At 31.5% G+C, this 14,758-nt stretch overlaps 1 protein-coding gene across 7 annotated transcripts in view; it reads left to right on the forward strand.

The window, feature by feature from the left end:
• Positions 1 to 14,758, forward strand: part of Glut1 (Glucose transporter 1) — a 316,432-nt gene that overhangs the window by 188,385 nt on the left and 113,289 nt on the right. Inside the window, exon 1 of one of the 7 annotated variants that reach the window (XM_043050486.3) lies at positions 451 to 577. The exons of 3 other annotated variants lie outside the window; for them this stretch is intronic. In XM_043050486.3, the coding sequence (XP_042906420.2) occupies positions 530 to 577 (48 nt within the window). In that variant the 5' untranslated portion in view covers positions 451 to 529. Of the gene's footprint in view, positions 1 to 450; positions 578 to 7,994; positions 8,136 to 8,187; positions 8,365 to 12,411; positions 12,535 to 14,758 lie in introns of those variants that run through there. 3 more of the 7 variants (XM_043050488.2, XM_071181950.2, XM_043050489.3) reach the window with 3 other exon arrangements.

Genomic DNA, 14,758 nt, shown 5'->3' on the forward strand with positions numbered 1-14,758 from the left:
CTAACAAACTTTCATTCCTAGTCTTTCAAATATTTTTTTTCATTTCAAAATGATTAATGTAAAAAAGTTTTAATGATAATTGTTCCATGGAAACTAACCAATAGAACAAAACATTGAAAAAAAATCGTTTTCTGCGAACAGTGATTTTTTATAGATCGTTTACAAATTACCTCAAGCGAGAAGAAGTGAAGGGAAAAAAACACATTATTTCTTCATTCTAAACAACCACAATTAGCTTTTTCATGCATTAAAAGTCATTACGGTACCGTATAACCGCGTGAAAAAAAAATGAAAACGATATCGTAAAAAAAATAATGCCTTCATTTTGTTTTGATTTTCTTTTGTTTTGACTGCATGAATTCGATGGTTAATCTCCATCGTATTGCCCTCGTTTTTAGAAACCGGATAAGGGCCAAAGCGAAGGTTATGGAATATAGTTAGGTAATAGTGACCTATATGTCAGTATTCGGTAAAAAAAGTAACTCTTTTAGAGAGGAAGTGTTAAGTTAAGCAGGTCGTAGGTCTAATAATGAAGTCCCGCAGAAAATCAGATGGTGTTTATATAAAAGTAAACGGGGTAAGTCTAGTAAATTATTTTTATGTGATAAACAAATAAAATTTGTCTGAAAACAAATGATAATTGGTATCAATTAGCAGTTGGTGTGTTTTAGAATTTATACTTTCTTAATTTGAAAACAATTAAGATTCATACAAAAAAATTTTACGCGTCTTTAATTTCAATATCAAAATAAATTGGTTCTTATTTATGCTGAAGTTTTTTTCTAATAATATTACAGATATATTAATAATTAGCATTAGTCAGCAAATAATCTGGGTACTCGAGCTTTCAATAATTAACAAAAAAATGATTTTACATAGAAATATAGGTAATATATTAATTAAAATCTATGTTAGGCAATTATTTTTTTAAATCTATTAATTAGATATGATAAAATTTTCTGAATTATTTTTAGTTATTGTATAAAGTATTGCATAAAATTAACACAAATGAGATATTTATTTGTCATAAAACTGTCCAAAATGTTACTTTTATCACAATCCTTACCTTTTTTTTTATTAATTTTTATTGTAATTTTAATTCCGACTTAATATTCCTAAGTAATCGCTTTGTAAAAACAATACAAACAAAAAAAAAGTCATAAAATGTTGCTTAAGTGATAAAATAAAAGGAAATGTTGTCTAATATTATGCTGGTTGCTAGGTCCCAAGAAGTTTTAACGTTTATGCCGTTTTTTTTTGGGGGGGGGGGATCTTAATTCAGTTGTTTCAATTACGAAAACTACAATAATGTATTCAAAATATTCGTGATTCTTTTAGCTTTCATAATTATTTCCATAACGTCTCTGTTAGATGGATATTCGAGTATTACCGAGAATTAAATAACTGATGTTAGTAAAGATAATATTTTTTAATTTGTACTTTCATTTATTGAGAAGAGCTGTGATTCACGCATTTCAATCATAAAGATCAATTTATTTTTGATAATGTATTTGACTCGTTTGTATTTTCATTTTTAAGTTTTTGGCACTTTGCATAAATGAATTATATTTATGTTAAATTAAAAGCTGATATTAGTCGGCTATAGCATATTTTAAAATGTGTGCTCTTTTAGCAACAGTTTTACTATAGTTCATGCATTTAAATAATAAAAACTTCAAAAATCTTTCGGGAAAAATTTTTTTTTTTCTTTTCAATGTTTTTTTTAACATACGGATAATATTTCCGAGTAATTTATGTTTTACATGAATCAACAAATATCATACTTTAAGATTCATGAAAACTTTCATAGATTTTAAAATAATTTAATAGAAGCTAAGTGTTATGGACCTAATGTATTGTATAACGTCACTAATCACTTACATAATACGCCCTTTTTTAATTTTAAGAAAAAATTTAAATTTTAAAAAATCAATTAAATCTGGAGAACGTTTTAACGACACGAAAAACTCTATTCGGACAGTTCCAAGAAACAGAGCGTTTGCAGCCGCACCAAATTTTTTCAACCTTAAGGAATTTTATCGTTTGGCACTTAACGGTTGATTTTCACGTGGTGTCATTATTCTTTATTTATTAATACTTCGTTTATCAACATTTTAAACGTTTCTATCAAAAAATTAAACTAAAATAAAAAAGTTTAAATTTCAAATACAATTCACGATTATTATAAATGTTCGGAACATTTCTACTGACTTTGATGCTCGATTTAAAACGCACCAATTAAATTTTTAATTTATAAATGTTATATAAGCTTTTATTTTGGTGAAAATGTGAGAAAAAATTGTATCGATGCAGCGTTGGAAAATATTTTGTATTAAAATGAAAAGTTTGTTTTCAAAACATTTTAATTCCACACAGAACCATTTAACACAAAAAGAGAAAGGAGGAATCTGTCTACTCTTCTCAGGTGAAAACCGATTAAACTTTTCAGTCTGTTTTCGAACGGCATCTTCGGAACCAGTTGGAGCGGACTTCAAAATCCGTGTCGGGGAACTGACCCGGTTTTGCAAAAATTAGTATAGGTGCTTGATGTTTTAAACTAAGAGCTTTTTAACTATGCAAATATGACGTAATTCGTCAATGTTAGGTTTGCCCCAAGATTTAGATTTGCATATTTTTTTCATTAAGACGCATAACTTTTCACGTAATAATAAACTTTAAAAGTTTTTCGAAAACAATAATTTTTACCGAGATATATTTAGAGAAGTAGAAATCTTTACTATTACGTTTATTTTGAATTAAAATTTTTTGCAGAAAAAAAGAAAAGCGTTGGTTTAAATACCAAATAGAATCAATCATTCATGTTCTTTTAATATTTAAGCAAGAGTCAACAGATCCTTCAAAGTCAAAATTCGGAAATCCTAACTAGTATAAGCATTATGCTTTACTAGTCATGTGATATTTAATAAATAGAATCTACAGTTCGTTGAATGGCTGATTAATTCACGACTGAATCGGGAGGAAAAAAACTGAAAAAATGTGTTTAACTATTCCAACTGAGTTTATTCGTGTAACTAGTTTGTTTCGAAGGAAGTGATGAATCGAATGATCTATCATTTTCGTTTTTTTTATTATGATAATCAACTATCAGTTTCGGAGTTAACAATAAAAAATTCTTTTACGAAAATTTCACCAAAATCGGCTTAATTTTTTATTGTGGTGATCTGAAGGGAAATAAATCTTTCTTTACATTTTTTTTTTCCTTTCAGAAATTCTTTTTTATTAAACTAAGAATAGATCATTCGAATGACGTTAATGGATGAACCGACAAAGTTGTCAAATTGTTGACGGTATTATAGTTCATTCATCAAATAACTGAATGTCTTCTTCTGGCGATTAAGAATAATCGTTATAAGAACTATTCGTACGAACAGAATAATTTTCGAACTCATTTTATTTATTTCTAGGAAACGCGTCACAAATATTCATTTTATTAATTTATTTATTTCATATTAAGTATATAATATTCTCTAAGCTAAAATATAACAGCATGGCTTGAAGGTAAAAACTTAAAATTTGTTGAATCACGTTTTTAAGGTTCAATATCAAATGGAAATTATAGAAAAATAGTTGCGATTAATCAAATTATCTATTCCGGGATGACTCAGGTCATGGAGCACCTTATGCAATTTCAGGTTCCACTCTCTGAGATAGCTTATAGATTTATATACTGCTTCTAAAATCTTAACGACTGTACTGACGTAAAAATAACCCCAATACTCATGGTACGCATATCATGGGTTAGATCAGGGCGCACAATTTTCGTATCATAATCTGTCGCTTCGACTGCAATCGCCAAGGCGCTAAATGGATTTTAAACTTTAAAATTAAAAAAAAAAAAAATCTTGCATTACAGGTTTGCCGGATGGGTACAAGTTGTAACCTTAAAGTTAGTCTCCCCTTTTGTGATTTTTTCTTCTTTTTTTCTTAGTTTCTCACAGGTCACTGCTCCATAGTCGACATGACTTGGCGATTATTTTGGCATAAATTACCTTACAGAAATTTCCTGACATCGCACCGACAATTGGCCGGACGTAAACATGACCCATTCACTCTTGGTAGACAGATCATGGGTTAGAGTAGGGGTCCCTAACCCTATGCCCGCGGGCACCATGGCGCCCGTCGATCAGTCGATGTGAGGCCGGCTGCTTGTGCCCAACGATAAAATATTTCAGTTTTCCATTTTCCCATTAAATTCCATGCAAATGTTATGCTATGCAAATACTTACTGAAGTACTCTGGCTCAGTAATGGCAAAGTACTTGATAGATTTCTACATTTTATTGAAGAAATAAAAAATTATCTTGCAGCCAAAAATCAAACATTTTTAGAACTAAGAGGTCCTCTTTGGCCAGCAGATTTGTCTTTCATAACGGACATAATGGAAAAACTAAATAATTTAAACTTGGAGCAGCAGAGAAAGGACAAACATATAGCAAAAATGATAGAGGCCATAAACTCATTCAGAGTTAAGCTAGTTTTGTGGATATCACATTCGAAAATGAAGTCTCTTGTGCATTTTCCAAACTTGAAAAAAATCATAGGTGACAGTGAAATTAACTTATCGACTTTTGTCATCAACCTCCAATTGCTTAAAGATCAATTTGAAAAGCGCTCTCAAAATTAATTATCATCGAGCCGTTGATAACCTTTTTTGTTAATTCTTTTACCAACCAAATAAACGTAACCATAATAGCAACATACATTTCAGAATTTCTTCAAGTAAGGCGAGAAGAAGTGGAGATAGAAATTGTGGATCATCAGAATGACATTATCCTCAAAACTATTATGTCAGATGAGAAATTCTGGAATATAGTTGAAGGAATAAATTCCTTCCTTAAAACGAGAAGGACATAAGTCGTTTCTTGGTTCCACATACTTGTGCGAATCATTGTTTTTGACAATGAATATCATAAAATCAAAATACAGAATCCCTACTTACAGATGGACATCTTGACGATTGCTTGCGAGCAGGAATTTCATCATTTTCTCCCAATTATGAAGCTGTGGCCAGCGAAATGCAATGCCAAAGACCACATTGACTATATTTTATAAATAATTTTTATACTTCGCATGTTTTGAAAGCAACTTAGTAATAATTTATTTCACTCAAGAATATCAACACTAATTATATTCATATGTTAAATTTAATTTTTGTGCATTATATGTAGTGTGTATTATTACTTACGTCTATGAACTATAAATTTATCTTGAAAAAATAAATGGTGCACGCCATTCGACCGATATTCTAATATTTGCTTTTAGGTACCAAAAGGTTGGGCACCCCTGGGTTAGATCAAAGCGCCAAATTTTCGTATGGGGTGATCAGTGGCGTCAACTACTATCGCCAAAGCACCAAACGGATTTTAAACTAAAAAAAAAAAAAGTAAACATAAAGAAATTTGCCCGGGGTGGCTACAATTCTAACTACTACGACTTTCGAATTCGACCTTTTCGGTGGTGTTTTTCTCACAGGCTGTTGCCCGGAAGTCGCCATGATTTAGCGATTATTTAGCGATTATTTTGGAATTGTGATGGCATGTCTTCGGATCATCCTATGGGGTGTTTCCCAAACCGTCGCCAATAGCCCATTGTGCAGCTCTAGTGCGACGTAAATTAACTACTACAACAACAACAGCGATTATTTTAGCATAGATCATCTTACGGAAATCTCCTAAAATCTCAACAACAACAGGATTGAATATTCACTCACTTGATAAACAAATAATGGGTTAGTTCAGAGCTCGAAATTTCCATTCGTCATCTAGCAGTTGGCTGCAGAATATTTAGGCCTAGCGAGTAAGTTTTGTCTTATAAAATGTGTTTCAAATTTAACAACCAAATTTTTCCCATAGTTAAAAATCTCCGTTTGCGCGCTGTAAATCGGAAAGCAACTTCGGCAAACCATTATTACTTTCTCCTAACAAGATTAAACCTTTGCTGCATTAGTTTTAAAACTAACGGCATTATTTTTTTCAATAAATATGTTTCATTTTTTTTTCAGTTTACATATTTTTTTTTTATAGACTGTCTTTACACCAGTTAACATTTTAAAAAATTTTCACATTTTTCGTGCAAATTAGTTAAACATTTATGTCTGGTTAGTGCCTTTAAAACTGAAATTGCATGTTCTGCGTTAGAGTTTCCTCTCCGTGGGGCTAATTGTGGTAAGTTACCCCACCCCCCAAATAATCCAAACTTCTAAGATTTTAGACCTAAGATATTTGGATTTAAGTCTTAGCAAGTCTTAGTCGTTTCTAAAATTAGTGGTCGCGATTTCAACTAGGGTCTCTTAATAAAATTTTGGTTCGTGGAAAACACCTATTCTTACACGTTTTCAACCCTATTCAAAAGTAATTTATGAAATAAACTGACAATTTCGATATATAAGCTGTCGGAATTTCCCCCTTTATTCATCTGTTTTAGCTTTAAATCTTCGGCAAATGTAAAACATAAGTATGAACAATAAAAATTTATAACTTGGGAATGATTTTTCTGTTTATTTGCTAAATTGTAAATCCGTTATTTTATTTTATTTATTTAGCTCTAGAATTGTTTTCACCGAGATTCTTTTGTTTAAATTTATCTTGAAAACCTAAACGAAATAGGTATGTTGGTAGGTACTTTATTTACGTCACACGAGAGCAGCATAATAAATATTGAAGACGGCCAGGGAAACATCTCTGCGTCTTTTATAGCCCGACGACACGCACGCGAAGTCGAGAATTTTAAGATGGAACAGTTTAACGAGGATCCATACGACGCACCCTCGGTCCATATGTAGGCTGATCAAAGTGGTCAACCACTCACTTACTGACCGCAGCCAGTGATGCTTGACTTCTATTTTTTGCTGTGGACCGTTTCTTTGCGATACACCGCGGGGCAGAAACGTAAACGAAAAATTACCGTTATTAAATAAATTTTACTCCTTTAACAACTTCAAGAAATTCCTTAATTTTATTCTTTTGAGACCTAGTGGTTGATTACCTGAATGTATTAAAAATAAGTAACTTATTATTAAATAAATCAATAAAGAACTTCGTGGAAAGAAATAAAAAGAAAAAAATTCAGTTAAAATGTTTCAATGCATGAAATATACCGGTTATAGGTTTTTATATTTGGGTTTTTATCTGTGTTACTGACAAGGACCGAAATGGGTGGTATATATTTGCCCGGTATGCCCTACATCAATGTTTTTTCAAGGTCAAGTGCCACTGCTCAGTATGTGTTTAACCGGTACTCTGAACACTGATGTTTCTCCTAATCTATCCTCAGCAGATATTAAAATATCGCATAAATATAGCAATATCAAGGAATGAATTAGTATCAAATCGGATTAAACAAATATTTCGGACATTCAGCAAAGCGACTATGTGATTGCTGCCATTCACTGGTGAAAGTCGACATTCTCTCGGTTTCGGTCATTGTTGTTGTTGTTCATTTACGTCGCACTAGAGCTGCACAATGGGCTATTGGCGACGGTCTGGGAAACATCCCTGAGGATGATCCGAAGGCATGCCATCACAATTTTGATCCTCTGCGGAGGGGATGGCACCCCCGCTTCGGTAGCCCGACGACCTGCACGCGAAGTCGAGCACTTTACGGTAGAACAGTTTAACGAGGACCCATACCGCACACCCTCGGTCCCTACGCAGGCTGATCCAAGTGGTCACCCACCCGCACTTCGGTCATAATATAATTAACATAGTAACATATATAATATAATTTTGCTACCCATTTTTAAAATGATAGTTCTAGCTTACAATCCTAACTTAACGAAAGCTCGGAGGTGAGATGAGTCAAAGGCCAAAAATACTTAAAGAAAAAAAGAAAAAATTTCATCATTTATAGAATAACCCTTTGAAAAGGAAGAAACATGAAATTTCAACGAAGCGAAAAGAATCCACCTGTTTTAAATGTGCTGTGAGTCCGCACTGCGTACTTCCGCTTTTTCGCCTCTACGTACTATTACCATCTTGAATTTCTTGTTTCTCCTCCTAATTTTATACCTGTCTTACACAACACAGTTTTTAATATATAATAGAACTTACAATGGCCTCTCCACGTGTTTCCACATACTGTGTCTGATATTTTTACTGGGATTATTCATTTGAATACGTAAGTTAAAAATATCTCGAATTCTTTCCTATTTTCGTTTACAAAACTGAGTATTGTAGAACAGAGAGCATAACTTAGTGTCCTTGAAATATCGTTTGGAGTATTATTTTCAACACGAACGCAAGGACAAATGCTATTCAAATAATACGAATGTTTTCATTGTTGAATGTTTGTTGTCTGAAATGTTATTTAGTGTGCGAAAAAATGCGCTCTAAGTAGTAGCGTTTTTGTAAGAGTTATTTTATTCTTCAGAAAAATGTATGAATTATTTATATTTATAAAAGATTTTCAAAGCTGTATTTTAGATTATGTAGGATCGAAATAATTCCCAATGTGCAGTTTTATTTGTTAATTTATTATTATGTTAAGAAAAATGCGCAAATTTATTATCATACATCGGAGCTTTATGTATAATTTACAAAATGTATACTCTAAATAATTCCCTGTGAGTAGTATTTCTATAGATATCTGAAGTGGTTAATGTTCCGTTACGCTGTATACTCAAAATAATTCCCTGACCATTTCCCGCAGTTCTGTAGATTCATGATTTATGTTTCGTACAGCTTTTTAAAGATAGATATTAAAAACTGTATGCTCGAAATAATTCTTTGTAACTTCTATAGACATAAAAAAAAATTTTTAAGCTATTTTTTTAAAAATTTGATATGCTGTATGTTCGAAATAACTCCCTGTTTTGTAACAGTTCTATAGATAAATGAATTTTAGAATTTCATTAAAGCTTTCTGAAATTGTATTTGATTTGCCGAAAAAAATCTTTATTTTGAGCAGTTCTTTTTTTTTGTGTGTGTGGGGGGGGATTTAATTAATTGCGTGCTTTTTTGAAGCTTTACAAAGCTGTATTTGATATCACGTATACTCGAAACAATTCCATGTAAGCAATGGCTATATTTTAAGAGAAGAAAAAGACTATGTTTCATAAGTGCTTTGTTTTAAAATTTGATAAAATTCAAGTATAAGTTTCTTTTTTCTTTTTTTTAATTTAATATACTGTATGTTCGAAATAATTCCCTGTTTTCTGACAGTTCTATAGATAATGAATCTTTCAATTTCATTAGAGCTTTCTGAAATTTTATTTGATTTACAGTGTAGTAGAAAAAAAAATCCTTGTTTTGAGCTGTTCTTTTTTTGGGGGGAGGGGGGAATCTATGTAATCTATTTGCTTAAGTTTTTTCTTCTTTTTTTAACTTTTCAAAGTTGTATTGAATATCCTGCATACTCTAAAAAATTGCATGTAAGCAATAGTTGTGATTTTAGAAAAGTACTTTTTAGCGCTCTGTAAGGGTTTTAAAATTTGTGATAAATTTCAAAGCATATCTTATAAATTTTTTCTTGTAATACTGCCAATATATGGATTTCTCAAGGATGCGTCTCACCGTGGACTAATCGTAAGACACAGTTCCCAGTAGATCAGCAAAGTCAAGCATCACTGACAGTGGGCGAGTGGGTGACCATTTGATTAGCCTGCGAAAGAACTGAGGGCTCGTGGTATCGACCCTGTTCTTCCGTAACAAACTTTTAGTTGTTATAAAAGCTCTTTTAATGTTTCTTGCCTAAGAGTAATTTAGAAGCATATAATAAAAGTATTTTTAACTTGCTGTTTATTATAAACGGGTTAATGTAATTTGTCTTACGTTTTAAGCCTTAAATTTGGAGGTTAGTGTAGAATAAGGTGCCCTTTGGATTTGGCATTATAATTTGGAGATTATGCTGCACTCGAAATCTTCCATTTTCCTACCATTTTTGTCGAAGTTTTTTATTGGAAAATCTCATTTTTAAGTCATTTTCCCTGTTTTCTACAAGAACATGAAAAAAATGCTGCAAAAAGAAGGGTTTATTGTTAAATTTTACCAATATTAAAATTAAAATCTTTAAATTAAAGATTTTAAAAAAAATTTTACATGGAAAGAATACCTTTACTTACTTGAAAGAATACTTTAGAATACCTTATGACTTGATTAAACTTTCAAAATCTGAAAAGAAAAGGAATCAAGTGGAAACCTTTGATTATCGTTACTGTTACATCTTCACAAATAGTAAATCGCAAAATAGACGGCTTCTCATCTTCTGTGTATCATGAACACATTAGATTTTCATAGTGTAGTAAGAACTTCTGTGAATTTATCTTAATTTTACATGTCCTAGTGCTGACATTTCAAAACATAAATTATTTTTATCAATTCAACTTAATTTACATGTTCTGGTGCAGAAATGTCACCCTCACATTATAAATAGTTTTTATCAATTCAACTTAATTTACATTCTCTGGGGCATTTCTTTTATTATACATTCAACATGAAAGTTGTTTATCTCTGATATTAATAAACGTTCAACCAGTGTTTAACAACTTTACGTATATAGTCCACTTATTTTATCGATTTTTGTAATTCATAAATTAATCTTAAGTTATTGTTTTTCTTACAAAAAATAGTAGATAAAAAAAAAACATGGAACTATTTTCTGGCAAAATCCAATTTTTATCAAAATCGTTGTGGGTTCTATTTTCCGTTCCCTGTTCCCCCCATTCATCACAAGTAATCGGAAAGAGTTGTTTTCAATTCTTGCGTTGGAAGATTTACCGCGCTGTTAACGCCGGGAGTTATTCGATTTTGACAACCGTACGCGACAATGTTCTGTGATTTATGATGTGTGAAGAACGTTAGAGATCAATAATACCGCCGCAAGGAAAAATCACACTGGTTATATTTCATAAATGGTTTTGAGAAGAAGTTTATGTGGTTTATCGGCCTTATCTCACTTAGCGGTGTCAAACGAACCGTGAAATCAAGGATTTTTAGATGATTAAAAGAATGTTAAAAGAGTCACTAATTATAGACACGTGGAGTATTTGTTAGATTTACTTTTTAAAGACTATTGAGAAATACTTTTCTTGGAAAACATTTTTTTCTGTAAAATTGGAATTAATCTTCACGATAGTGTTTTGATTTGAATTTAACCTTTAATAAGCCTTGACGAAATGAAGGTTTGAAATTCACTTCACAAATAAGAGGATTGTTCGAATATTACGTAAGCACCTAATGGGGGGGGGGGAGTGTAAGGAATGCTTACGAAAGATATGAAAACTCCCTTATTTTTTAATATTTCTTTTAACGAAAAAAAAATTACACTAGAAAAAAAAAATTTAAATTTTGACTCAAAGTTAAATTCGCGGAAAGAAAGAGGGAAAAAAAAACTTGAAGAATTTTAGATGTGAAGAGCTGAATAAATGTCCTTGACCACAGAAGCAAAAGCAGAAGAGATTTCTAAAGAATATTTTACTCATAATTTTATAAAATAAATTTAAGCGAAAATTTTGTTTACGCATATTTACTTCTTTCATTCAAATTTAATCTTAAAATTAGATTGCTTAAGTGCCCTGAGTCAATGTTAAAACATGATATTTGTGGTTGCATTACGTAATCGTGGAAGTTTAATTGTGATTTGCTAATTTTGCAGACAATGATGAGTCTAAAATTGCTTAAAACATTCTTATTGATGTTTTTAACGGCCCTCTAATAGTCTTAAACAGAAAGTCAGAAGGAAATATTTCTTTTCTTGTAAAATATTTATGCTTACGTTAGTTTTGAATATAAGCTCGAATTGCTTTTTTTCCGGCTTTCTTCAGCGAATGTCAGCATTCAGAAAATTGCTTTTTAAAAAAATGCAAAATATTTTTTAAGAATAATATTTAACAAATATGGCAATCAGCTTTTAATCACTTGTAGCTGAAGGTGAGAATTCACCAGTGTAGGTTAGAAAGAATGTTAATAAAAACATTTTTTTTTTCAACTTTTAACAAAAGTCACAGTCGCATGCAATTTAAGGTGACTGTCGACATTTGCCACGAAAAGCGAGATATAATATTTAGCAAATATGCAATCAACTGTTAAAAAAAGCATGTTTTTAATGTGAATTTTCAGGCCAATCGCGATCGAGTGTTATGGGCAAATATGTGAGTGTTAAAAACGAGTTCCTGTATTATGACACCTGTTATCGTTATGAAAAGTAGGGACATTACTCATCATGAAAATACTGATTACTAAGCAGCACCAGAAAGTTGTAAAGAGCATGTTGGCTTGTTTTAGTGGTCACCTCAGCTAACGGGCCTAATCCATAATAAGGAAAGACACAGTCTCACCTAAACTCGGATCGCCATTCGTCTGACCACCAGAATTGATTATATATTTTGTTTGCCAAGATCTGGAATAGTTGCGGTGACTAGAGTTAAGAGGTTTACTATTTCAAGTAGGGGGTGTTTAGTCAATGTATAAAACCGGTTTTGACTCGAGTCGACAATAGAAATCGGGGTAGGAGGGAATCTGGATAGAGAGAAGGTTCCTTCTTTGAAATGCGCTATTTCTTGTTTCCATAACAGCAAACGGTAAGTCATTCACAGTAACCTATTCATTCCGAAATAATTGTTTTTGCTCTAAATTGTAATGTAAAAATAACTTTTATGTGCATTATAAGTTACACTGGTTACACACTCTAAAAATATATGTGAAAAATTTAAGTATTATGGCTAAAAACAGACTCTGTAATATGTATCAAAGTTAAATAACTTCCATTAGTGTATCTAATATTTTTAATAAGATTTCCCCCCCCCCCCAAAATAGATGATTAATTGAAAAATGTATATTTTGGAACATCCTTTTTCAGGCCGTCTCAAAAAAAATGTTTTAGAAATACGTATGAAGCTTGATTCACACTCCTTCAAGATTATTTCGTCAAAATATTCTTTTTCAATGTGAGTCCCATAAAAGCTTTAAGTCTTTAATACTTATAAACGATGAACCCTTTTTAAATACAGTCATTCGGAACAATTGAAACTCCCACTTGAAATCATTAGGGTGTGCTTCAGCTGGAAATTATCATTCCAATTCGCTTAAAAATAGTGATTCGGTCAATTAAGAAAATGGAATTGTAAGTATGTAAAATACTGTAATTGAAAGCATTCTACCTCCCCAAGTGGGACGCCCTCTCTCTCATGCAAAATGGGGGCTCTCGTCAACTGAGTGGTTAATGATGGGTGAGGGATTTTCATTTTTATCAACTCTTACAGTTGAAATCGTGACAAAAATGTATATCATTTCCTATTTTACGAGCACGAGCAAGATGATTTATTTGACTAACTGCACCCGACCAGTTTTTTCCTCTTTATTATATTATATATTTATTATTTTTAGAGAGAGAGAGAGTAAAAGTTTACAAAGTAAGCTTAGGTCACTAATAACTTTCGTCTTGAAAAATATGCAATAAAATATGTGAATTAAGTTGCCTAATTTACCAAATTAAAAAAACTAGTAATATGTTTCGGTTTAAAAAAACAAAGAACAGAAAGTTCGATTAGTTTATCCCTTACAGATTTAAGACATTTCTCTGCCTTAATGCTAATGTATTAAAAAAAAATCTTACCTCAGGACAGTTGCCACAGGTCACTTATTTTATCCCTTCAAATTTTATTTTTAAATTTTAACTACGTTCTTTAATGACTTTTAAGATGTTAACAACAATATTGAATATTGATAAGCTGTGTACTTATTTGGAAGAAAAGATTAAAAAAAATATCAAACAAATAGTGTAAAAAATATTTAATCCGCTGATTTTAAATATTTTTTATTTCATTGTATACCTTAAAATGCAATATTTTATGGAACGTTATTAAATAAAATAATATACTATTAAAATATTTTTACTTGAAATTATCTTCGGATGAATGACTTCTATGACTATGAGCAAATTTTCGGCTTTATTTAAGTTCTGAAGATATAACAAAATCTACGAAATCCTAAATTGACATTAAGAGACCCAAACAATCGACCTCATATAGTTCGTTCACCAGAAGTTGAGACTTGGCTCCACCTCCTGGGACGCAGAGTTCATTTCAGCGCGGGAGTTAGAAGAGAAACATCTCCGTTGTTGAAATTGAGACAACCCTTAATTTGCGCCAAACACGAAAAGTGAATTCTTTTTCAGTCACTTACTTTGCTTTATCATCTACTATTATACATTTTGTTACACTAGCTAATTAAATATAGTTTAAATTTAAAAACCGCTGTACTCCCAGCGAAATGACTCATAAAGGACAAAGTATTCACTCAAAAGAAAGAAATATCATAAAAAATGGTGCAAAATATCATCAAATTTATGAAATATTTATTGTCAAAAAAATGCACATAAAGCTTGCGAAAAAAATATTTTTGCTAAAAGATCGCCAAATAGCAAGATTGTTCAGGATTGCTCACAACCTTCTCCCAAAAATAGCGAAATAGTATCGTCGCATACCACGTGATGAAGGCGGAGCCAAGTGCCAAATCCTGGTGAACGAGCTATACCTAACTAAACTATCGAGTCCATATTGCCCAGATTGCTACTACCCTCCATATTTCGATTGTCAAAAATTCAAATCCGTAATAAAAAAACGTTTATTCAGAGAATGTATGTCTTTGTGTCCAATTCTGTAATTTAATTAATAATTAAATTGAACTAATTAGATCCATTATGATCTACACATAATTTGTGAAACTCCGAACCGTGGACTTTAATTTTGCTTCAAAACACACGCATATTGCCGAGAGAAATTAGGATAAATTCGAAATGGGCTT

The sequence above is a fragment of the Parasteatoda tepidariorum genome, chromosome 4 (assembly GCF_982258835.1).
Source record: "Parasteatoda tepidariorum strain Cologne lab strain chromosome 4, Ptep-v5.0, whole genome shotgun sequence".
Lineage (NCBI taxonomy): Eukaryota > Metazoa > Arthropoda > Arachnida > Araneae > Theridiidae > Parasteatoda > Parasteatoda tepidariorum.